At 32.7% G+C, this 27,309-nt stretch overlaps 1 protein-coding gene across 5 annotated transcripts; it reads right to left on the minus strand.

Moving 5' to 3' along the window:
- Positions 1–220: 220 nt before the first annotated feature.
- On the minus strand, positions 221–7,251 carry LOC107948956 (protein BREAST CANCER SUSCEPTIBILITY 2 homolog B). Of its 5 annotated transcripts, none has more exons than XR_001697601.2 (20): positions 6,936–7,247; positions 6,708–6,863; positions 5,383–6,420; positions 5,180–5,286; positions 4,935–5,089; positions 4,518–4,640; positions 4,221–4,418; positions 4,066–4,147; positions 3,924–3,974; positions 3,759–3,834; positions 3,530–3,641; positions 3,366–3,437; positions 2,576–2,771; positions 2,319–2,501; positions 1,980–2,122; positions 1,848–1,910; positions 1,555–1,753; positions 1,160–1,324; positions 916–1,067; positions 221–638 (listed from the first exon to the last, which is right to left on the minus strand). XR_001697601.2 is itself a non-coding variant. In XM_016883634.2 (20 exons), the coding sequence occupies exons 1-19, from the start codon at positions 7,078–7,080 to the stop codon at positions 1,011–1,013; spliced, it is 3,321 nt and encodes a 1,106-aa protein (XP_016739123.1). In that variant the 5' UTR covers positions 7,081–7,248; the 3' UTR covers positions 221–638; positions 979–1,010. The 5 variants fall into 5 exon arrangements, 3 of the variants coding, with proteins under 3 accessions (XP_016739123.1, XP_016739124.1, XP_016739125.1); XM_016883634.2 differs by having other exon boundaries at positions 979–1,067; positions 6,936–7,248; XR_005925707.1 differs by lacking the exon at positions 221–638 and having other exon boundaries at positions 966–1,067; positions 1,160–1,320; positions 6,936–7,249.
- Positions 7,252–27,309: the final 20,058 nt, after the last annotated feature.

A 27,309-nucleotide genomic window follows, 5' to 3' on the forward strand; every position in this document is an offset into this window, starting at 1 on the left:
TATTTATTTATTGTGTAGTTCTAAAAAAATAAAGTTACAAACGTATCAAAAGCTAAAAAAAGTGATCCAACTCTTAAAATTACCACTTGAACACAAACAACAAAATTAGACGAAGCCACGAAAGGTTATTAAATAAAAAAGCACCACTTTTATTGAGAGAAAAAAAGTACAAAAACTTAATGTTTAAAAATTAAATTTAAAATAAAAAATACAAAACCTCTGACACATTCAAACTTTATAAATTAAGCAAGGCAAAGATAATCAGGCCCAGGTCGTTTCAACAAAATAAATTCTCTCTTTATATCAAAAATTTTAATTTTGGCAGCTAAAAGCCTAAAACTAACGATGGGAGTGGAGAAATGGAAAACAGAATATACGTTCATCCTATGTGTTAAATAAGAAAATTAGCAGATACCCAGCTTATAATATTTACTTACAAAAAGTTATTAGCACAATTCGTTCCCCACTGGATTTTTACCTAATAAAACACTTGCCCCTTCCACCCAAATCCCTACATCATTCCAACTCAAAAGCCAAGGACTGAATCCCAACTCTGGCAAAGGATTGTTCTATCTCCAATTTTAACTGCATTCATTCACACCTTTCAGACTTCTCAGGGGGGTGTTAAAACAATGTACCTTCATACAGATCATGCAAATCATCAATTAAAAGTCATATTATCTGCACATTCAAGCATATAACCCCCAAAACCTTTTTTTTTCCCCAATCAAGCTACCTTTTTTATGTTTTGCTATTTTCTGCTCAAATATATATGAACTGGATTACAGCTAGCAAAAGTGTTCTTAGTTACACTCCTCCAGCCAGCCAAGTCCATTTTTTTCCAATATTACAGCAAAAAACACGTAACAGCAATTAAAGTTAGACTGAACAGAGACGAGAAATACAGAGAGGTACCTCATCTTTGATGTTCAAACGATCTAAGATGAAGCATCCATTTGATATGCAAAGGGTGCTTACTGTTGGTCAGGCCAAATCAGCTTGTTCACATGCTAGCCTTCACAATTGCCAATTACAAATAAAACCTTCTTCCGGAGTTCGTCAATAATCTGCATGAACAAGTCAAGTAGTAAAGGTAAAATAAGTAGCAGCATCAAGGAATAAATTCTGTCGTATCACTTCTATGTTTGACAGTGCGCACCGAGCTAGAGGCCTTTGCCCATGCCTGAACAGAAGCGCCGGCACTTTGGAGGTGAGAAATTGAGGGTTTAAAATTTAAATAATATGTAGAATTTTCTGTTGCTTCAGCAACCCAGAGATAATTCATTTGATCCTTTGGTTTCTTGATAAGGTTACAGAAGCCTACCTGAAAAGATTTTGTATTAGGGTCACTCTTTAAATGAAACAAGTCGAAAAGAACTAGTATAATGACTTGTCTATAGCCATTAAACAAGGAGAGTATCAATTAGTTCAGCATGCATCGGCTCAATAATTAAGTTGGAAAAGTAATTATCTGATAACCTGAATTTACTTGAAGTGTTCAGTGAGCCTGTTAATTCTGGATTTTTTTTAAATAATAATAAAACTACAACTCACCATGGATCCCACTAGGTTAGGGTTGATTGGTGCAAACGAGTCATCATCAATGGATGGTGAGCAAAAACTGATGGCAAGTAAAGAATCTGACTGTAAATCGGAAATGGAATCATCTGTCACAAACACCCACTGTTTCTTCTGATGAGAAGCTGTATAGACTTCTCCCACATACACAACATATGCAGCAATGTCAAACTCACTGAAGAACCCAAAAGGAACATGAGTGAGAAACCAAGATCTTCAGGAGAAAATATCTACACATTTGTATACGAAGGTAGAGGACAGAGATTCACCTGGAAAGAGAAATTTCACCTAAATTTGACAACTTTATCGACTTTCGTGGGCAGAAAAATGCCCTGTAAAGACACAAATGAGTTTAAAGCCCGTAACCAATTGTTGTAAACAGAATGCAGATGGAAACTTACTCAAAACTTTCCATTGCCAGGGGAGATAGGGGCTGCCATTTGTTGGTAGATCCTCGGGCTTGTAAGTAAAGGATTTCCGAATCTGAGTTCATTGGTATAAGTCCAGAAACGACATATGCCTGTCCCTCAACCAGCTCACATTCCTGTTTCAGTCATATGTATCTTCATAATCAAACTATTAGATAAACTAAGTAGTTGCATAAAACCCAGAATTTATCCTGCCAAACTAAAGATCATTCAATGATAATTTCTACAGTAAATGCTTGTAAGAGCAGAAACTGAAACCCCACATGCACAAGTAGATGAAAAATGTAGAGCAAGATAAACTCTCAGATTCACCTGCTTTTCTGTTGGATTCCAAATGGTTATTATTCCTTCTTTAGGTCTTCCCTTTCCATGATAATTCCTATTAATTAATCCAACAACTCTAACCCTCATGAATGGAACAACATCTCGCTCATTTAATCCAGCCTCCGCCAGAGCTTTCTCAATTGATTTCTCCATCTCTAGCTGCCTAGTAGCCTACAATCAGATCTGCATAGTTAAATATTAATTCCTAGCTAGATCTGCCTTTCAAGCAGAGAGCTGAAATGCACCTCAAGTTTTGATTTATATGTAGCAAAGGAAGTTAGTTGCTCCGGGCTCATTTCTGCCATAAGGACTTCTGGCTCAGCAGATGTCTCAAGAATCCTTAAGATTTTCGCTCCTTCACTCTCACTGTCATTATGGATATGAGAACTATTGACCCTTCTTTGATACTCAGATATAACATGATCTACCAGAACTGAGCACCTGCAGCAGGAAAAGATGAAGCATGAAAAGCCTAATATATTATGAGCTCACAATTACACAATCATTTAAGGCATAACTTCAATTTTTTTTTCAGCTAGAATACCAGTTCTAATTTACATCAGTAAAAGTTCGGTTTTCCTCTGTTATTACCAAAATGGAGCAAATGAATTTTTAAGGCTGTTAGGAAGAATCATACTGGTAGCATTAACCAGGTGATATTCTTAAGAGCACATCATAGTCCCTTATGCAACAAGCATTGTTAGAATGAGAATTATCAAATGTATAGTAAACCCACATGACTAGTGAAGAATGAATAATTATGAAGTTAAAAGGCATCACAGTTCTTTTAAAAGGCATCACATAGCAAGACTAAATCTAATAAAGAGAACTATTAGTTGGTAAAAGCACAAAAGGTGGAAATTGATCACCAAAAGGCTGGCGAAAGGCTGACTGCTGAAAGTTAAGTGCATGCCTAGATAAAGTGCAGCAGATAAAAGCATTACATCTAATTTCAACACCACTATATGATATGAAATTACATATTACGATGGAGGATTCTAACATTTTAAAACGTGTACAGAATATAGTGGTCACCTTTGATTGTGCTTTTGCACCATTCTACTCTCCATCCTCTCAGATCTAACAATTGATCCCCCATTTCTCAACCTAGATGGAAAAAGAAAAAACATAATTAAACTTAAAGCATAACTTGCAGTTCCATTTCACCTGAAATTGCAGACAGATCAGTTTGCGGTTACCTTTCCCTGTAGAGAACAGGGTATATCCGAGTGACTCCAACTAAAGTCAAAGGGACTGGACCCCCGTCACCCTTGATACACCTAAATGCCATAGGAATACGAAAACCTTTACCTAAAGACATTAACAGGAAAATCAAGCTTTAAGGAGGTAAGAGATATTTTGATTTTTCTTGTTATTACAACTAACATATGGAATTTAAATTAATAAGAAAATACAAATAATGCTTACAAAATCCAAGTCGATCAGCCCAGTGAGCTCTACACGTCCCGTTCAGGTTCAAAGCTAAACTAATTGCACTGGACGCCTGAAATTCAAGGAAAAGGAAAGGAAGAAGAAATGACAAAGCATTTTCTAGAATTTAATTTCCAAAAGAAAATTCAAATCAGAAAGAACCTCAAGGGGTGAAACTGGCCCAACCCAGCCACAAAGTCCTGCTCCCCAGATCTTCAAAAGACAAACCAATACATAAGAATGGACAATTTTTCCAGAACTCTCTAATTGAAAAGGGAAATTTAAACATAAATGAGAAAATTACCCGGAGCTTCTGTCCCACAAACAATTTTCCAACAGCAAGCTGCTTTGATAGCAATACATCCAAAATAGCATTTATAGAGTACCTGTAAGCCCAGACATCTTTTACATGCCAAAATTTCCAATGCTAAGTAAGCAACAAAATTGGAATTTACTTACCACCCATCTGTTAGTTCCACTTTTGCATTGCCACTATTATGAGTTCCATTTGTTATCTCTAGGTTGGTCTCCATATTTGGTTCAGAATTTGATTGAATTGTTGAAACACATAGCACCAACATTTTAGAAGGCGAAGCATCCCCTTCAAGTATTTTCTTTATTGCAGAACGCTGACCATGATTGACTTCCCTCTCATATCTAAAAAGATGGATTATAAATTGCTTCCATGTATATAAATATCTTCTCAAACAAAAAAAAATTCAGATGCAAAACAAACAACTCACTGTAATTGGATACCTGTACTTTAATTCCTCAAGTACATTGGAGACCGTCAAAAATTTTCCAGCACATTTGGAAGGATAGCACCTCTCGTAGCATGCAAGTTTCCAAACAATCCACTTATAATGATTTGCGACCCACCTAGACATGCAAGGGGAGTAGGAATGGTTTAACAAATATACATTGCAAAATGCAGATGAGAAACAGAGTTTAAAAAATACATGGCACATATAGCAATACAAACAAGCAAAAGTCAACTATAAAGCAACCTCAGATTTGGTATATATCAAAAAATACTTAGAGGTAGCCAACTTTGAGCAAGCAACCAATAGCATCAGTTTATTCATAACTTGCTGTATACCATGAAAATCATTCAAAAAAGTTTCAAGTACTAAAGATTTGAAGTAGGCATGGATAAGAGAAAAAGGTGATTACTCTTTAGAAACGTGTTGCACAGAAGCTCCAGAATGAGACAACATGTCATAAAAAGTTTCTGCCCCAATTCGACATAAGCCAGTTTCATCTTTAAACAAATACTCATAAGCATTCTCTGGTGTGATCTGTTTACCTTTGATTGGGAAACACTTCAACTAAAGCAACCCAGGAATATAAACAGGTGTCAATGGTGAGGAATTAACCAATTTCTTGAAGGCAATAAGCTGTAATGAGAAGCTGTTTACCGTGCTGCAGGCTGAAGGAGGCACAGCAAAATATTCCTTTATATATACTCTTGGTACTTGAAAAGGATATTTAGTGGAAACTGTTCTTTTGCAACATGTATGATCATCTAATGAAGTACAAAAGGCATACATTAACAAAGAGAATAAACCAAGATGAGAAATCATAAAACTAAAGCAAGTTTTAAAGGCCTGATAAATTTTACCATTTGCTACCAAGGAAACATCATTATTCAATGGAGCAGAGATCTTGGAACAGCGGGGTCTTTTGAAGGGAGAAACAAAACTTGATCTTCCAATTCTCCTCTTTTCATTCATAACCTGTTTGTTATTTGTTTGAGATGTAGCAATGTTATTTGAAATATCAACCAATGGCCCACCAAATGACCTTCTAGGCAAATTAGTCTGTGAACCAGAACCGCTAGGCAAAGAATTGTTAGTTGCAAAATTTTTCTCAGAAAGCCTATTGATTGATTTCAAAGCATTCTGTGGAGAAGGCATATTGATGGCCGATGCACATGCACTAGAACTTTCAACTGCATCAAATTTTTCAATCAAATTACTCCCAAAACTTAAATTTTCTGAATTGAATATGGACCTCGTTTGCTTGAAAGATGATTTCAGTGGGGATGTGAAATCCTTGGATGTGTCTTTACTTACTGGAAATGAAGTAAAGAAACAGTTTTCCTTGTTTAATGAAGCATCATTAAAATTTTCCTCCTTGTAAACTGTAAATGGTGGAACCTCTTGATCCATTTCACCGAAGAAATTTCCTAGCTCTGGGTCACCAAGAAGACTCCTTGCACGCTTCAATGCATCACTTGAAACTGACAATGATCTTCCACCTGCAGTATGAAACTTGATTGGAGGTGGTTTGGGAACTGAATCAAACATTTTGGAATGCATTGGAGTTGAGTCATTTTCACTGCCTAGTTCACCTCCTAGTAAACGATTCCTAGAGTTTAACATGTGCCTTGGTTCTGATGTAACATCCATAACCCCATAATTTTGCAAATCTTCTTTCTTCCCTGAATGAGAAAACCTTTGGCAGTCATAAGGTTCATTAGTTGCAGGTAACCTCCTTGGATGTTGAAAACCTTCAAAATTGTGATTCTCATTATCTTGTTCAAGTCCCAAAAATGTCTTAGCTCTGACCAGACCAGCTGAAGATATGTTAACCATTTTCCCAGAGCCCGTTTGAAAAAGAGAGTTACCGCAGCCATTGTTCGCTGGAATCAGTTTGCCTGTGTGGCAGATAAGTTAAAAAAAAAAGAGCTTGGTCCCGCAATTTTACAATGAGCTTGGTCCCGCAATTTTACAATCATCTCAGTGAATATATTAAATGGTTCTAGTAACCAATGCTCCTTGGTTCCTAAAAATAGAAAAACCATTCCGAACATAAATTCAATTCCTACATTTTCCCCTTTTTAATTTCAGCTTCATATTATCCAAATGACATAAGTTTCTTCTCTAAATTGCAGAATATAGTTATCAAACAAAAAAAAATGAAAGTAAAAGAGAGAAGCTTTACTTGAAGTAACAGTAGAGGCAGCGTCGTCGTTGGCGAGGATAGATAATGCTTTTGCAATTGAAGATTCTTTCAATGCCACCGATTTCCCCAATCCGGTTCTGAACATCGGATATTTCTCGAATTCTCCATCTCCATTCTCAATAAGCTTCGAACATCCTGCGTTGGATCTAAGGAATTTGAGAGCACGATAATCAAATACAGACGCGAAATGATTGAGAGACTATTTACCTTGAAGCAGGAGATCGGCCATGGATGGGAGTGGAGGAACCGGAGCTCCGTTCGGGTCATCGGCAGGCTTAATCGGTACGATAGGAGGGGAAGCCTCCCAGCGAAAACTTGTTCCGGCATGAGAAAAAATCTGCCACGTAGACATTTTTGAGGATTTTGGCTAGGGTTTGTGTTTGATGTTTTCTTATGCTATATGCTTCATTGAGTTTCGAGTATTGTAACAAATTGAAATTTTTGATGTTTTGATAAGGCGGGAAACGTAAAATATTACGGGGGAGATGAGATGATAAATTGGATTTGGAGGGGAGTATTTTCAGGTTCGTTGGGCTTAAGCTAAGCTGGATGCAATTTTGTTGGGTTTTTTTTATGATTTTTTCTAAGTAATTTTTCAAAATTAGATTGGTAGTTAAATCAATTAGGTTATCGGTTCAATCATTTCATCTGATTCGATTGAATAAATTATTAAAAATATTAAAAAGTAAACAAAGTCTAGATTTAATGTCTGAGCCAATCAATTTTTAGTTAAGTCAATTAGTCTAATACCTTTCTTTGAACCGATATCTTGACCGGTCTAGTCAAACAACCATGAGTTTTACTTTTGTTTTCGTTTTTTCATGCTAATTGTGGATTTGTTTTCGTTTTCGTTTTCATTTTCTTTATGCCAAAATTGGAATTTTTAACTTATTTTGAAGAATTTAAATTTATTTATATATAACTTTTAGATATTATTTGTTAAAATTTAACTGTGTTTTTTTTAAATTTTTAAAATATTTAAATTTTAAATAAAAAAAAAATAATTAATAAATTTTATTTAATCTTTTTCTAAAATATATAAATTTTTAAATTTATTTTTGTATTATAAAAATATTAATTATAAATTAATAAAAAAATAAAACTCAATGCGATTCAAATAATTGTAATCTTTTAATTTATATTTTAACTATCTAAACACTTCGGATGGAATCAATTTTCAATTTCTTAATTTTATTGCTCAAACTTTTTTTTTGTAACAATAAAACAATATCAATTACAAACTATAAGTAGAATCCGAATTGGAAAACCGAACACATCTATCAAACCAAATCTAGTCATCAACCGAGGGAGGAGCCACATGAAAGATTCGCTTGCCAATGGGATAATCTTTCATCGAATTAGCCAAGATATCAGCAACATAATTCACCTCTCTAGGTACTTGCTTTATAAGCACTCTCCATTTACACAATTCTTGGATATGTAAAATCAAATCTCTATTTGAATGTCCTTTATGATACCCATGGATACCTTTGATAGCCAAGGCACAAACTGTTTCAATAATAATGTTCGTCCATTTAGCCTCCCAAGCTAATTCGAATCTGTCATAGATGGCCCAAAGTTCAGCTCGAAGTACACTGCATCTTCTAATATTTCTTCTTAATCCCCACATCCATTGCCTTGCTCATTCTGTGCTACTACTGTCGTATAAGCAAGCCCCAAATTCGGATTACGAGCATCATCTGTGTTCAGTTTAAAGAAACCTGTAGGTGGAGGAACCCATATTTGATCTCTGCTTCAATTCACAATATTCCCTTTATAGGAGTCTGTCCTTGCTTATGGACCTTGCCCACCCCCACGAAGAGTTGATCATACTAAATATGTTAAAATGGATATCTTAGAACACGCATAAGTTCCACTGTTTCCAAATCCTCCAACAAACAATGCCAAAAAGAAGGGACCAACCTACATCTTGAAAATTAACATCAAAAGTATTTTTCAAGTTGTTAGATAACAATACCTCCAGCAAGGAAGAAAAAAACTGGTTTGAAATCCTCTTGGGGATTAACTGCTTCCACATTTCTTTAGCTTGGCTACAATCTCGCAACATGTGAAGGCAAGATTCTTCAACACTTTCGCATAGCTTGAACGAAGGATCAACAACGAAGCGTCTCCTACACCATTCCTTATTAGTAAGGAGACACTCCTTAAACACCACCCAAATAAACTGATGAATACGTTGTGAGACATTTAAAGACCAAGCTAGCTTCCATTTTACTTTCAGCGGGTTTAACGAATTTTTTGTAAGCATATCATAGGCTTATTTGATACTAAAATTTCCACTAGAAGTCCAACTCAATATAATTCCATTAGGGCCTACAAGAGAATTCAAGGTCGGAATGTCGCCTATAATGGATAAAATTTCTTCATTCAATAAGCATCGCATATACTCCCAATTCCATTTACCTTCCATATTCACAACCTTACAAAGAGTGATATATTCATCAATCAAAGAAGGAGCCAAGCCATGGTTAATGAGAGGACCTACCTCTTCTATTCAATTATCAGTCCAGAATTTGATAAGTTTCTCATCACTAATTGACCAAAGAATACTTTGACGCAGAAGGGGCCAAACCTTGGAAAGAGATCTCCACACGAAAAAATTTGCTTCTGGAAATTTCCTCGGGGCAAACTTCCAAAATTTTATACTTAGATTGGAGAACTCTTGCCCATAATGCTTGATCATCAGCTAGGAGGTTAAATCCCAACTTTAGCATAAATGATTCATTTTGTTCCTTAAGGCAACGGATACCAATTCCTCCATTAGGCAAAGGTTGACAAATATCCCCTACCTTACCAACGACAGTTTCTTGGTAGCTTCAAAACTCCCCCATATAAATCTTCGAGCAATCCTCTCTATTTCAGTATATATGCTAGATGGAATTTCATGGTTTGCATGAAGTAGTTAGGGATGGACAACAAAACTAACTGAGCTAGTGTCACTCATCTTGCCATAGAAAGCATCTTAGCATTCCAATTATCCAATTTCTGTCTTACCTTATCTACCACGAACTTAAAAGTATTAGTCGTTATACGTCGATGGAAAAGAGGCAGTCCCAAATAGATACCCAAGTCATCAGTTTGACAGAAGCCAAGTACACTGCATATATCATTAGCATAGTTGGTATCAATATTGCTAGAAAAGAACACAGTAGTTTTGAGTCCATTGACTTTATGACCCGAGGCAGCTCCAAAAGTGTTAAGCGCATTCTTTATGTTCCTAGCCTGATTTATATTCGCTTTTGCAAATAATAAGAGATCATCAGCAAAAAATAAGTGCGACACGGAAAGGCCATTCTTACCCAACATAATAGGTTTCCAAGTTTTATTCTCTACACTCTTGTGAATAAGTTTCCCCAATTTCTCCATACACAGCATAAAAATGTAGGGAGACATCGGGCATCCTTGTCTAATACCCCTACTTGAAAAAATTTCAGTCGACGGTTTTCAATCCCATAGAATCTGCATGGACACTGTTGTAATACATTCCATAATAATCCTAGACAAATTTAAGGAAAACTGTAACACCCCTAACCCGTATCCGCTGCCAGAACAGGGTTTCAGAGCATTACTACCATTTGCAGATCACTAAAAAAAATTAAAATACTTACCGATTCAATGCATCATATAAAATAAATATATTACCATTCAATCAACAGTTTGGCACTTGTATAAGCATCAAACAACAACATTGTTAGTATACTTGCACATATCTCATATAAATTCAACATTGATATATCTATTTTCTCGACATGTCGTACTTGAGTTTAATAATAGTCTCAATTACATAATTTCCTTGTATCAACATATCAAAGATAATCATATATGTACATGTCATGAAACATATCATGCTCTTACCGTTTCTTCACAAGCATATATCATTCATTTCATTATATCAATATTTTATGCTTCATCATTTCCATATATTTTATGTATATTTATTCTGGTAATAGCTTATATCAAACTTAACATAAATTATATTCCATGTACTTATACTTATTTCGTTTATCCATTTTCATAATTATTTCATACAATGCTTTTGTACATATATTTCCATATGACCAGTTCTTGTAAACATTTCACACAACCATTTCATATTACCATTCGTCATCTGATACATTTTACCTGAATATCAATTGTTCAACAGATGTTATAGCGTCTCCCATCCATGGTCTTATTTATCTTTAACGTGATGCCATAGTGTCTTTCAACTATGGTCTTACTCATTTTCTGTCATGTTGCCATGGTATCTTTCAACCATAGTCTTATTCTTTTCATGTCACATTGCCATGGTATCTTTCAACCATGGTCTTACACATCTCATATCAGGTTGCCATGGTATCTTTCAACCATGGTTTTACACACAGGTTGCCATGGTATCTTTCAACCATGGTCTTACACATTTCATATCAGAGAGCACACTCCCGCAAACCTCATCCTTACAACGGGATTACCAGTCCAGGCTAAATCCCCTGTAATATAAACTCATAGAGTATTGTCGGGATTACCAGTCCAGGCTAAATCCCCTGCAACGACAATTACTCTAATGAGCTTGGATCTGAATTACCCTAATGAGCTTGGATCTGAATTACCAGTCCAGGCTAAATTCAGACCCTAATTCGAATTACCCGTCCGGGCTAAATCCATTTTACACATATTCTTCGGAAGGGCTATATCAGGATAAGATCACCCGTCCGGGCTAGATCCTTTTTACCGTCAATTCCTTTTCAGAGATCTATCGAATTTTCCTTTCATTCAACCGGGATTTCTTCTCCTTTTATCAAATTTATCAATGTTTCATAAATTTTCATACAATGAACATTCAAATCATATTCACATAAATAACATACAATCTCAAGCATTTAAGAATATAATTCAAGTTACACGAACTTACCTCATTGCTTGTTTGTGTTTATAATTTCATTAATCTGATATCTTTTCTTTTCCACGATCAAGTCTCATATTTGAGTCGTCTGGATCTTTATAAATAAATTTGATCATCATTTTCATTCATTTCATATTCTAATGCATTTAATTAATGCTCTAGGAAAAATTATCATTTTGCCCCTAAACTTTTAATTAATGATGATTTCATCCTTAGGGTCAGGAAAATAAAATTCTTGCAATTTAATCCTTATTTCCAGCTATTATTCTCATATATATTGATAACAATCCATGAATTCTATAAAATATCAGAATTTTTCATAATTTCAACACTTTTCAATTTAATCCCTAAAACATGTTTTCCCCCGATCTTGAACTAAATTAATAATTTCATTCAATTTTGTAATTTAAAAAATAAAATGTCATTTCTGACATATTTACAAAATTGCCCATAAAATTTTACTTTTATTCAATTTAGTCCTTGAGCCTAAAATATGCAAATTAGCCATGCTAGATGAATATTCATACATATTTTCCTCCTCCTCCTCTCCATTCCACATCCTTAATGTAGATAACACACTTGTAAGTAACATTATCCATAATTTTTATTATTTACTTTTATGAATATTTAAGCTGTCTATCTGCATCATAGTCACTAAATTATTTACATCTAGATCTATAGAACTCAAAATTAATATCCGATAATTTTCCCTGAATCTAGACTCATATATATTCTTACCATAAAAATTTAAAAATTTTTGGTTTAGCCAATAAGTACATTTTATTCTTTAAAGTTACCCATGTTCTACTGTCTGACAGTTCTGACCCCTCTTCACCAAAAATTAATTATCTCCTCATACAGGATTCAAATGATGTTCTTGTTTGTTTCTCTTAAAAATAGACTCATTTAGGATTTTATAAATATAAATTTAAGCCCCTAATTATTTTTATTCAATTTTTTATGATTTTTAAAAGTCAAAATAGGGGAACCCGAATTCATTCTGACCTTGTCTCACAAAATTCATTATATCTCAAAATTTACAAATCCATTTCTTACAATATTTCTTCTATGAGAAACTATACTCAATGAGATTTAATTCCATATTTTTTTCATCTTCTAATTCGATTTCTACCATTTATGGTGATTTTTCAAAGTTAGTGTACTGCTGCTGTCCAAACTGTTTTTGTGCAAGCTATTAATTACCATGTTATAACACCCTTATTTTCTTTTTCTACACAATTTCTCATCACTTTCTCTTATTTTCTCTTCACTAACATATCAAAAATATAGGACCTTATGTAAGAAAACTCCACTATAACATTATTTCCATCCTTTGTCAATGATAACAAACTTAAAAACATATTGAAATCTTGATATACTTACCTTGTTCTATTGATACTAATCTTTAACTTGGATTTTCTCTCTCCTCCAGCTTCTATTTCTTGAATCCAACTTGATATTCTAACTCCCCATGCTCTCCTTAACATTTTTGTCTCTTGGTAGCTATGGAAATTCATTTGATTTTTGGGTGAAAATGGTGAATTTTTGGTAAAAGGACCAAATTGTAAAGAAAGCAAAACTTTCTTTCTTCATCTCTTTCTCTCATGTTAGTGCATGGGAAAATATGGATGAGAATTTCTCATCTTTCTTTCTTTATATACTAATAAAATAATAATAAAATATCTTATTAAAGTATTAATAAAATAATATTTATCTAATTAAATAATTATAAAATATCAAAATATCTCTAGCATCATTATTACTTTCTAGATTTCTCTCTCTTCCAATTGACCATTTTACCCTTCATTATCTTTTAAAATTTCATCCTTGAGTCATCATTTAATTTGATAAAATTGTAATTTAGTCCCTCATAGTTCTTCATCTATTCAATTTGGTCCTAATTCATCCATTTTCCTTAGTTTCTAGATCATTCCGCTCTTAAATTATTTACACTATTGGTCCTTCAACTTTTTCATATTTACACTTTAACCCCTCAAATTATGAATATTTACTCTTGTGCAACAAAACTTTTCTCACTTTTACAATTTAGTCCTTTCTTGAATTAATATATCATAATATACTTCTCAATATTGACATAACTCAAAATTTCCCTTTTTGTCTATTTATTTCCTTATTTTACTATATCAAGGATAATATCTTACTGTAAAAATTTTCAGGGTATTACAAAAACCAATATCTGATAAAGTGTCTTCAATGAAATTCCACCTGATTCTATCATAGGCATTCTCTAAATTGACTTTGATGGCCATCCAGTTCTTCTTCTCTTTTTTTTTTGTACGCATCGAATGGACAACCTCTTGAGCAATGATAATATTGTCAGTAACATGTCTTCCTGCTACAAAGCTAACTTGATTCGGAGCGATAAGCGAAGGGAAAACTGGCTAAATATGGTTTGCAATAAATTTTTGTGATACCTTGTAAAGAACGTTACAAAGACTGATTGGTTGAAACTGAGCCATAGATTCAGGAGCTTTAGTTTTAGGAATCAAAACCAAAAAGGTCTTGTTGATACCACTATTGATAGACTGATCAGAAAAACTCCATAAACCCATTTGCAGATATCTGCACCTACTGTATCCCATTGACTCTGATAAAATAAAGCATGAAAACCATCAGGACCCAGAGCTTTCAAGGAGCCCATATTGAATAAAGCATTTTTTTATTTCCTTGTTAGTCACATTTGCCACAAGAATATCCAAAGTAGCAGAACCCAAAATCGGGAAACATCCATTTAAAGGGAAGTTACCAATAGAGTGATCATCCAAAGAGTAGAGAGCAGAAAAGGACCTGATCGCTTCCTCTTGAAGGACATCCTTGTCATAACACCATTGATCTTCAACCTTCAAACTTAATTAATCCCTAATAATTTGTACTTTTGAATCTTGGAGTCAAGTTTAATTTTATAACTTAATATGGTATTGGGCTATTTCATGGCTTAAACAAATAAAATGGAATGATGTAGGCCAAAAACCCAAAGTAGGGAGTATGAATAATTGGTCTAATTTTGATTTTAGTCTTTCTACCATGTTGAAATTAAATTTTAATTCTTTGTTTTCTTATAGATATTTTTTCTATGTTTTTTAATATAATAATAGGGGTGGAGTATAGGAGTTACACAGTTTAAACCATATTAAATGAGTATCTAACAAGAGTTTCAACCAACACTCTATACAAGTCAAGAGAGTTATTTCTTCTATGTTAATTTGACTTAAATTTATCATCACATGTTTATAACATTATCATATTCAATTTGAAAACACCATGTTAAAGTGAAGATGTTAGATTTTCTTTAAAACATACTTAAACATTCAGTCGACATATAAATTTGTCATTAGACGAACATGGTTAATTAGATTTTCACCTGGTTTGATTATGTGATCAAATAAAAGTAAGAAAACAACTAATGATGTTATCAAATTGAACCTACTAATAATATTATAAAAATAAAGAAATCAATTTATTTTAAATTAAAGTTGAGATATTAAAGTCTAAATTTTAACATAGTAGAAATACTAAAACTATAATTGAATTTTAAAAAATAGTTTTTTGACCACACTTCTCTCGTTGATGATGTATTAATGTCAATTAGGTGAAGTAGACAAAAGTTCACTTCCTAATATTATTCCTTTAATGGAGATGAAAATAGTCAATTATGTTTTTTGAGTTATAACTTCTGTGATAAGCAGACAAAGAAGATGAAAAACAAAAGAGGTATTACTTGTTGCTTCTTAAAACACCATGCAACAAGATTGTTTCTTAAAATAACACAAAACTTAGTTGTAGACCTTTTATCATCAATAGCAGCTTTCTAATCGGCATCAACAAAATCTACTAAAAATTCCTTCGGTTTGCACTTGAAAATAGTGACATTCCAACTATCATTAGAACGATAACGAATAGAAAGACTAAATACAAAGTAACGCAAAGAGCAAAATAAAGAGAGAAATAACACACAATATTTTTAACGCAGTTCAAACACAACGGTTCTACATTTTTGGAGTCTCGTCTAATGAATGATTTTATTCAATAATTGTTCGGATCACCTATTAGCTTGAGCCCAACCTACCCTTACACAAAGAAGCAATTGTAGCCCCAGTACCGACCCCAATGATAACAAATCACTAACCCAAATACCTTACAATAAAATTAATAAACTCTCCAAGGAATACCTAAAAGAATGTTAACCATAAGAACACAACAAAGCTGTCGACAAACTTAAAATTAATCTTGATGTGCTACACAAAATAGCCTATTTATAAGCTTCTTCAAGCAGACAATCGATAGTTTTTTGATAAGCTTTAAACTCATATTTAAAAGTTGAAAGTATCCTATTAATTATCCAGAGTATTTATCACATAAAAGTCCTCATAAATCAGTCTTCCAACTACTTCAAAACCCTCTTAAATAAATATGATATTTATTTCTAAAACGTAACATTTTAATAATAAGAATTTCATGCTTATTCAATCACCCCGAGCAATATGATTGGGAGTCTTAGTACACTAGTCAACCCATGCTTGTAATTTTTGTTGGAAAAAATCTGACTCGAAAAGCGATTTTCTTACACAGCAGATTAAAATTTTGAAAACTGAGTTGGTTTGTGATATTTATAGCAATAAACTCTTTACTGAAATCGCACATGTATTTTCGACTAATGGATCCTTGTTGTTCTTGACTTTCAACCGAATAACATTCTCTGCTATTCTCGTACCACGAACTGCTTCGAGTATGGGATCGAACTAATTCGAATCAAATACAAAACCATAAATTATTTACTTTACTTTTAGTAGAAAAGCAAATCTCACTTCAATAGAAACAAGTAGAATTGTTATTCTAGAAAATACAAGTTATACTTAGAAAATAAATTCTCACTATTTTTCAGCAGAATAACAATATCTCAAACTTCTACATTTAGCCCTACTAATGCCATCTATTTATAGGAAGAAGAAGTGAAACCCTTATTGAATTAGTAGAAGTCTATTTCAATAGAAAAACAAAATCTTAATCTAACTAGGAGAGAGAGGTGTGGCAACCTTAGTTAAATATACTAGGGTTTGTCATCTCATGTATTAGCACGAGGGCTTTTGGACCTCTCACGTATCGGGTCCAATTATAAGTAATGTAACACCCCTCACCCAGTCTGATTGTCGAACCCAAGCTACAGAATGTTACTATAATTACCGAAATAGATCACATTCAATTTAGGCTTAAAAATCTGATTAAACAATAAAATACTTCATAAACCATGCAAAACATGATTTACAAATTAAACTGAGACTCAAACGAGCTTATGAAATCTCTTAAGTTGAGCCAAGAACAAATAAGGATCAAACTAGAAATTTTTCAAAAGAAATAAAAGTTTGCGAACAGGGGTTACACGGCTATGGGTCCAAGTCATGTACCTTATTTTGCCTATGTGGATTAACAGTTTCCTACATTCCAATGATCACGCGGCTGTGTCACTAGTATGTGTGTGACACATGACCATGTACTAACCCGTGTGGAACCTAAATATGCCTTTTTTATGAAATATTTCAATTCAACTTACAATTAGATCATACATATTCATTTAACCATCTTTAAACCTATTTAAAGAATTCCCAAACCATGCCAAACATATAATAATTCATCATTTTAAACATCTAACCAATTGGCCTCATTGGCACCAATACACAACAAAGTAATATAAACCATTATAAGTCATTTAATCATGCATTATAACATGTATTAACATCACATTTTCATATAAAAACATACATACCAGTCTCAATCACCTAAATTCCATTATTCACATTCAAAATTTGCCATCTAAATGTTTCAATCATAGATTACCATATGCCATCATTCACACTTATATACATGCTATATAGACATTCAAAGTTAAACACCATATCAGTTTAACTTGTGATCAACCAAAATAAAACATATACAAGATACAAAATAACACCCCTAAGTACATGGCAGGTAATTAACAGAGAAGTTCACCATCATTATTAAGTCCGGGATCTTCACTGGATGTTGAAGTCGATGTACAGAATCACATACTTAATCTAACATGTGAACGAGAACAACTGAACGTTGAGTAATCCATATAAAGACATCACTAAGTGATACCAATACGATAAGGTTTTAAGAGAACTTTCAAGGTTTTAGTAAAACATAACATTATACCAAATGTATTATTTATACTCTAATAGCATACTATACTCTAAATTTCATACCAGTCTTTCAAAGTGAATAATTTATAACTCATCGATACGTCCGGCGCCCAGTGCCTCATCAAACAAATTGAAGTAATCCAACTGCACCCATAGCTCATTCAGACAAATTGAAGTAATCCAATTGCGCCCATCGCTCATCGATTTAATTGGCACCCAATACCTCATCGGGTAAATCGAAGAATATAATTGGCACCCAGTGTCTCATCAAATAAACCAAAGTATTACTTGCAAATTCATTAAGTAACGAGTTTTCCATAAAATTTCAATTATATCCCAACAACCAAAATTCATAACTCAATTCAACAAGTTATCTCATAACATGACATTTTTCAATCCAATACAAAGTCAATTACATGCATCAAAATACACTATTTTCTATTCTATATAGTTTAGTCCTTCATCACAATAATCAACATTTCACAAAAACTTGATTCTATCAATTATTATCAACTTACTTTAACCTTTGGTCATGCTAAGCAATGAAAGTATATAGAAATTTAAATGAATTAATTTATGGAGTTACAAACCGTAAGCTCCAAGCTATACATATACATTTAAACTATGTAATATCACTATATACATATCAATTTCATAATCAATATCAACATCCACTAATTTCCATTTAACTAAACCAATGTACCAAATTATAGCAATTCAACTTGTACAAATCTAACCTATATTATATAACATTCTACCATTTATAATCCATTCAATTTCATAGTATTTACTTCATACCATTAGTAGTTGCTACCTAGTTAATATTTATTTCACATATAGATATTCCACAACATTATGCATTACCATATTAAAGGCTACAAGTATAACTTGTATTAATACTATCTCACAACATAACCATTCGATACTACATATTTGTTCATATCTATTATATATTTCATATTTTTCAATTTAATCCTTTTGATGCCAAAATCATTATATAATAACAATTCAACTCTAAACCAAAACAATATAATACAAATATATCATCAATTAATAAAGTAAGCCCCATATGAACTTACCTGATTGGATCAGCAAACAAATTGAAGCTTTAGGGATTAATCGACAAATTTGGACTTTTTTGTAATTATCTTCGGTTTGGTTAAATTCTCGATCTATACAATAATTCAATTCGATTTATTAATTCTATACATCATATAACAACCTATTACATTCATGTATCGGTCCATTTTTTATTTTCTAATACCCTTAAAGTTTTGAATATTATTCATTTTAGTCCCTAAAACCAAAATTGTTATAACTTTCAAATTTGAGCTCCAATTTTTAAACCGATTTCAAATACATCCCTCTACAACCCTCTATTATCAATAATTATAGAAATTTAATACAAATTTTGAGATATTTACACTTGAGTCCCTATGTTAAAAAACAAACAATTAAACCTTACAAACTAATCTTTTTTTTCATTTCCAAGCTTAAAATCTAACAATTTAGCATAAAAGCTTCAAAATTCAACAATAGAAACTTTTATAAACTTTAACAATTTCATGATTTAATAAACGAATTAGCTAAACCAAGTTACAACGATCTCAAAAACATAAAAATTATAAGAAACGAATTTAAAAATCCTCACCTATTGAAGGTAGATTGTTCTCAAGCTAAAAAATGGAGTTTATGTTATTGTTGGCTTTTGAACACTGAAAAAGAAATGTCAAAGATGACGGCTTTAAAATTTTACCTTTTATACCTTGATTAAAATAATAATAAACTTTAATTACTTTAATTTAAACCTTAAATTAATATTACTCATAATTAAGAAAATTTGGTGGATGAAAGATGTCATCCACCACCATTTAGCTTATTCAACATGATCCATTTACTTTTTTGATCCATTTGATTATTCAAAAGCTATAGTAATTGAATTTTTCATTTTTACAATTTAGTCTTTATACCATAATTAGTTACTAGTTAAACAAAATTACTTATTAAAAATTTAATTCACCTATATACTCACTCCATGTATATTTAATAAAAATATTCACGGGCTCGATTTACAGAAACGAGATCTTAATACCTCATTTTCTAGAATCACTAACTTTAAAGTTGTCACACTTGTACTTTGATTAATTATCAATTTAATAAAATTTCTAAACCAAAATTAAATATAATTCTAAATAAACTCATAAATATAAAATAATATTTACGAACTCACTCGTCAGAAATGGGGTTCCGACACCATTGAAAACTGGGCTATTACAAGTACTTATTGGACGTCTAACCCAATAATTTATAATTCAATCCAACTCAATACATGTTTTTCTATTTTCCAAAATAAACATAATAACTTAATTGAAATAAATAAATTAATTTCTCAATTAAATAATGTTCTGAACCCTATTCTAATTCCGTTAAAATCATTACAACTTTCTCGTAAAAGAATCTATGAGAAAATATATTTAATATTTCTATGTTCAACGGATTCACTATGACCAATTAATTTAATTCCTTTTTTAACTTTAATTATTAATTAAATAATAATTAGAAAAACCATTAATTAATTTTACAGGATATTTCCATTTAGTGAAAAAACTACATTCATTTCTGAATGTTTCTCATTTCTCTAACTTTACAATTTATATCCATTTTTGTTCATTTGATTCAACATGCAATTCATTTTTTGTTTCAACGAGCTAGCAGAAGGACCTATTGGACATATGTGATTAAAGCTAAAATAATTTATAATTAAATTCTAACTTTTCGCCTATTAATTATAAACTCATTCAGTCACAAAGTCATTCCATTCTAGCACCGTGACTGAGCTCTCCCTAATGACATATCATTATGAAAGCAACTTGATCAATGCTCGTCCAATGACCTTATCATAAGTGTGTTACCCTCATAGGATATCATTAATCTCTTGGGATAAATTTGCTCTTCCAAAATGATCCTATTTTATCTCATAGTAACCATTACATCTTTCTTCATGAAAAGTCAATTACTATTAAATAGTAATCAAGTCATTCATTACAAAGACGAACGACCCATAACTATGTTTACTTTTCATCTATCATGTAATGCCAATGAGAGGATATTATTTATCTGTGTCTTGGGCTATGAATTATACTACTGTGAATGATACTAAATATTGCAGAAGTTGTATACCTAACGCACCAGCTTTCAGTTCCTTATCTATTTGAACTTGGGTTTTTACTTACATCAAAGTATATGAGTCACTCATACATTGTAACGCCCCCATACCCGAGACCGTTGCTAGAGTCAAGTACGAGGTGTTACTAAACTTAATTCATTAATTAAACAGCTTAAACAATTTATTTTAGAATTTCCAGACAAGCTGGCTAACTGCGTCACCGTCGCTTAAAAATTCATATCTCGAGTTCTGAAACTAGAAATTAAGATCCGTAAATTTTCCCTGAAACTAGACTCATATATCTATCTACTAATTTTTTCTAGAATTTTTCGTCGAGCTAATTAGTACAGTTTATTGATTAAAGTCTCCCCTGTTTCAGGGTTCGACTACTCTGGCCCCTGTGTATTACGAATCAGATATCTCCCTGTACAGAGTTTTAATGATTATGCCGTTTGTTTCTCATAAAACTAGACTCAATAAGGAATCTATACATATAAAACATGACTTCTAATTATTTTTGTACAATTTAGGGTAAATTTTTAAATTTAGAATAGGGGATTCAGAGACCACTCTAACCCTATTCCACCAAAACTTAAATATCTCATAAAATATAACTCATTTACCTGTTTTGTTCCATCCATATGAAAATAGACTCATCAAGCTTCGATTTCATAACTTATTCATCCTTTAATTCCATTTATACTATTTTTAGTGATTTTTCAAATTCATGTCACTACTGCTGTTTGATTCTGTTTTGTGGCCAATTTTACCTTTCTAAGGATTTTCATGGTTTAGTTAAGACATAAAGCATACATGTTATCATATATAAACTTGATTAGCCATTCCAATAGCTAATCATTTACAAACCTTTTTCTTACCAAACCATAACCATATCATATGATAATTTACACAAAGTGAGTATATTGCTATACATGCCACACTTAAAATGTACAATCCATTTTACCAATTTAGGTCTTTGGATAGTGTGAACGAGCCTTCGACCTATCCCGATTCTCAAGCTGGCTTGTCAAAACTACAATGAATGAAAAGGAGGGAGTAAGCATAAATGCTTAGTAAGTTCACATGCAAATAACAAGTGACATGATCATGCAATCCAACATAAACTTCATTAAGACACTCATATCATAAGAATACTTACTATCTTACCGCAATTTTGTCTTACCAAGTTATTAACCAAGGATTAAACTCATACCTGTCCATTTTCACTTGTTCAACACATTCATCATCGAGTCACTTTCGTTTTAACTATTCTCCATAATCTCTTAGGATTCTCCCGTTGAACACATCGGAATATAATTTCGGATACGCGGATAGTGTGCACATAAGTGCTATACTCATAACTGAACAAGCTCAATAGCTTTTGAAATCTATGTAGCCAAGCTACCATGTAACCCACCCATAAACGAACTCAGACTCAACTCAACGAGCTCAGGCGTTTGCATCCATAAGTGAACTCGGACTCAACTCAACGAGCTCGGATGCCTAGTTACATCTCACGAACTCGGACTCAACTCAACGAGTTCGGAACTCAAATATCCTAGTGACATGTCACTTGTACCCTAATCTATTCCCAAAGTTCAAATGGGATTCTTCTCAATTTTATATTTTGATCACCTTCTTCGAAATGTAAAAACCGATACTTGCTAACATCTCATACTTATCAAGTTGTTCACATAATTTGCATATTACCAAATAATAATTCACAAAGCACAATATTTCATGATAATAAATATCATATCATACAAATATCATTAAATCACTTAAAATAAAATTATGTTACCTCGATACAAAATATTAGCAATCGAGCCTATTCCTCGTAAACTTTGTTTTTCCCTCAATCACGACTTGAATCTTGTTTCTCTTGATCTATAATACCAAATTAATTTATTTAATACATCAATTCATCAAAACAGCCCCTAGTACGAACTTTGACAAAATTACCATTTTGCCCCTAAACTTTTGCATATTTACACTTTTGCCCCTAGGCTCGGGAATTAAACTTCATCCCTTATTCTCATGTTTTATGACATGCTGATCATTTTTCCCTTCTTTAGCAACATCAAATTCACACTCTAACATGTACTTATGAATATTATGTATTTTTATCGATTAAGCCCTTTTACTCGTTTTCACTTAAAACCGAGTAGCACAAGTTGTCTAGCATAATTTAAAACCTCATATTCTATCATAAAACACCAAAATACACAAATTTCACCTATGGGTATTTTTCCAAATATGAACCCTAGGTTGAATTATTGCTAGCATAAGCTAAATCGAGCTACCAGGATTTCAAAAACATAAAAATCATTAAAAACGGGCATAGAAATCACTTACAATCAAGGCTTAGAAGTGTTGAAACCCTAGATATGGTGGAGAGAAAAATTTGGCAGCAACTTATGGAGAAGATGATCATTTTTGTATTATTTTTCCCATTTTATTTCATTTAATATCCAAATGACCAAAATGTCCTTCCTTACTAAACTTTCAAAAATTCCATCCATGTCCAATTTTTTTCCATAAATTTAGAAATTGGTCAAATTTCTATTTAAGACCTCATCATTAATATTTCAAAGCAATTTCATACTAAAAACTTCTAGAATACAAGTTTTGCAAATTATTCGATTTAGTCCCTAATTTCAACTTAAGCACTTTATGCATAGAATTTCGTCACGAAATTTTCACACAATCATGCAATCATATCATAAACCTAAAAATAATTATAAAATAATTATTTCTATCTTAGATTTGTGGTCACGAAACCACTATTCCGATTAGGCCCTAATTCGGGATATTACATACATAGTCTATCATCTACTCAGGATTAAGGTATGCCACACTTTGAATGTCATAAGAGAATAAATCCATAAATGGATCCAGGATATATTATTCTTAGATCCAGTCAGATGTACTATCAGTTCAATCAGTCATATTTATGTCTCTATCTTCTGGGAGTCATCCACTTTGTTGCCCAAGACAAGGTATCTCCCCAATTGGACTTGATAGATGACATGTTAGTCTTTCAATCGGTTTGTTTATTTTTTATTAAACTAATGACATGTTTAGGTTTGTCTACTAATATAAGTTGTCTTTTTATATTACAATCCAACCACATAATAATGCTTAGTCTTTGTTTAAACATCAGACAACCAATAAGCCGATATTTGCTTTTATTTTGCTTTACATGCAAAACCCATATGATAACATATACAAAGATGTTAATGTAATACATGAATTATTCTATTAACCAACCTGTTCAAAAAAAATTACAAGTTTATGAACGAATATCCTACACTTAGGGCACTAGATCCAACAGTTTTGTCAAATATTTCACATTCAAGTAGACCAACTCAACACAAACAAAACCTATTCAAGGCCCAAGTCAATGGCCTAAATAGAGAAATAGTTTCGTTTAACAAGACTTGGAACAAGCTGCAAAAGCTTTCCCAACAATCTCCCCCTTGGCATTTTTGGCAAAACCCTACAACAAATGGTTAGCCTACAATTTAAACAAGACACATAGCAAGGGAATTAGAATGTCTCCCCCTAAGAGGTAGAACCATGCTTGACCACACACTTCCCTTATCAATATGCTTGTTCATCACGTAATCAATTAAGTATGTGCCAAGATCTTCTTTTTTTTTTAAATAAGCATCATCTCTCCCTTTGACAAAGTGGAGTGGAGCAACTTTAACCACCAAGAACAAAAATATCATATTATTTTACCATTCCTCCCTTTCTGACAAAGATGCCAAAAGTGCAACCATAAGAAATCAACCGTAAGTGAAAATGAATTAGACAATATCACCAAATCAACATCATTACTCTCCCTTACTCTATTCATCCCTTATTGTCTTCCATCATGCTATTTAGAGGGGATAATATCGAATGCTACCTTATTGACAAGAGGAGTTGTAGCTCGTGGAACAACAAGTCTTTTCCACGAAACCTAGATGACGTTTTTCCAATCCTCGATATATCTTTAACATGGTCATCATAAGTTACATGAGCATCAATCAAATGCTAATCTTCATTACTCAAATGTACTCAATCCTTCCTTACCAAAATTTGTATATGCTACGGTCTCCTTGTTTTGTTGATCGGACATGTTTAGTAATCGAGCTAAACTTCTTCCAATCTCACATCATCTTAAAACAATGGGGTTTGGTGTATCCTTTTTTCCCACAATAATGACATACGAACTTTCCTTTCTCCTTGTTACATAAATGTTGATGTCTAAATGTTCTTCCATTAACCGTTGCAACATTAGATTGAGTGTTCCTTGTACTTCTTATTCTTTAATCATTCATCAACTTGTAACAATGTGATCTAACATGTCTGGTCTTTCCATAATAGTAACAAACATGTTTTCCATTTTTCTTTTTACCTATTTCAAAGGAACAAGTATCGATACCTCTACTATTGGCATCGATACCTCCGGCTTGATGACCAAAAACACTACATTTAAGTAAAATTTCATGTTCAAATCAAAGCCTAAGTCAACGGTACTCATAGACATAAATCAACCTACCTAGATTCATTTCAAACACCTTAAAACATATCATTTCAAACTATTTCATTCACATTCAATCCTATATACCAATGCGCCTCAAATGGCACCCAATCAAACAATGAAGTCATATGATTCAATACTAGCCATTTAAAACAATTCCATTATACTATTAAACAACACCATATCATTTTCAATTATTCTGACCATTCATACACATCAAACAAAGCTTACAATTGTACTTCACAAATCATCACCTTTTCGCAAACAAAAAAAATGCCAAATGCCATTCAATTTCATGAAAACATGCCTTCTACATTAAGCATTCACCATATAATTTACATTTTCCAACAACCTCAAATTTCTCATATATACAATATCATCCAAGGTCTCACCACAACATAGATAGCAATATATATTACTAAAACTAAAAGTTAACCATTCATCTAAGTACATAATAACATACTTGGCCTACCTAGACAATTCAAGATCTCAAAACGACATCTCTAGGTACATGCCAATAAATATAACAAAATAAGCACAAACTTTAAGGAGTCTGGATCTCTGTTGGATGTTGAAGTAGGACTCGAACATAGCTATAAACCAAACTTGTGCATAGAAAATGAACTACACAATGAGTAGGTACTTCAACGTAATTTTTTAAATCAAGGTAAAATAGAGAATCAACTTAATCCATATTCACTTTAATTAATGTTTAAAATTCATGCTATTAAGTATTAAACCTGAATTCGTTACTCGATTATACATTTCCCTATTTAAGAACATCTTTTTATATTATGCTACTGATGAAATTTTGAACTCGTCAATCCATCTCAACTCATTTCAAATTTGTCATCCCGGATTGCTTGATAACAATGACTTACCACTCGGATTGCTCGACAATAATGGCTTACCACGCTAGATTTCCCGACAAGGATGGTTTCTTAGTTCGTTTATGTCACCCCAGGTTGCCCGACAATGATGACCTGCTATATCAGATTTTCTGGTAACAATGGTTTCTTAGTTCTGGCTTGATATCTCATTGGTCTTCACTGGCCTGTTTTGGTATGACTATATTTCAATTATTTTTAAATCTCATTCCGTATAACTCAATATGCTTTTATTGATCTTCACTTCTATTCACAAAATAATCCAATCCCATAATACTAATTGTAACATCATTTACGCGACCCGAATTACTGGATCTAGATAAACACTTAATAAAAATTTTAAAACTGGCGTGCTTAATTACAACAAGCTTCTTGTTTAATTCCTCACTACTATAAAAAAAAGAGTACTCAATAAATAAAACATGTAAAACCCCTAACCCGTATCCATTACCGAAACAGGGTTACGAGGCATTACTGGACTTATACACTAGCATTCGTATAAAATCAAGTCAAAAATTTGCATTCTAGATTAAAACTTTTCAAATTTTATGATAAAGTCCCTAATATGGGCCTACGGGCCCTAATACATGCTTTGGAAATGATTCGAGACTAAACCGGCAACTTTGGAAATTTTACCATGAAGATAGGGGCACAAGCCCATGTGGCCTGGGATATGGCCGTGTGGCCAGCCCGTGTGGAATTCTGACTTGCAATTTCCTAAGTATCAAAGGAGCACACGGCCTGGGCACACGCCAATGTGGCTAGGCGGTGTGGTAAACTAATTTTTCACATTTTTTAAGCCATTTTCACACGATTTTGACACACGACCATGCTTGAAACCCGTGTCCTTCACACGACCAAGACACACGGCCATGTCTTTTGCCCGTGTACTATCCTGACTTCATATTTAATGAT

This window comes from Gossypium hirsutum, chromosome A04 (genome assembly GCF_007990345.1).
Source record: "Gossypium hirsutum isolate 1008001.06 chromosome A04, Gossypium_hirsutum_v2.1, whole genome shotgun sequence".
NCBI classification, from domain to species: domain Eukaryota; kingdom Viridiplantae; phylum Streptophyta; class Magnoliopsida; order Malvales; family Malvaceae; genus Gossypium; species Gossypium hirsutum.

Coding starts and splice junctions, on each gene's coding strand:
- LOC107948956 (XM_016883634.2), bottom strand. CDS start 7,080: ATGTCTACGTGGCAGATTTTTTCTCATGCCGGAACAAGTTTTCGCTGG. Junction 3,975..4,065: donor TTGTGGGACAGAAGCTCCGG/GTAATTTTCTCA, acceptor TGTCTTTTGAAG/ATCTGGGGAGCAGGACTTTG. Junction 1,911..1,979: donor CTGGCAATGGAAAGTTTTGA/GTAAGTTTCCAT, acceptor GTGTCTTTACAG/GGCATTTTTCTGCCCACGAA.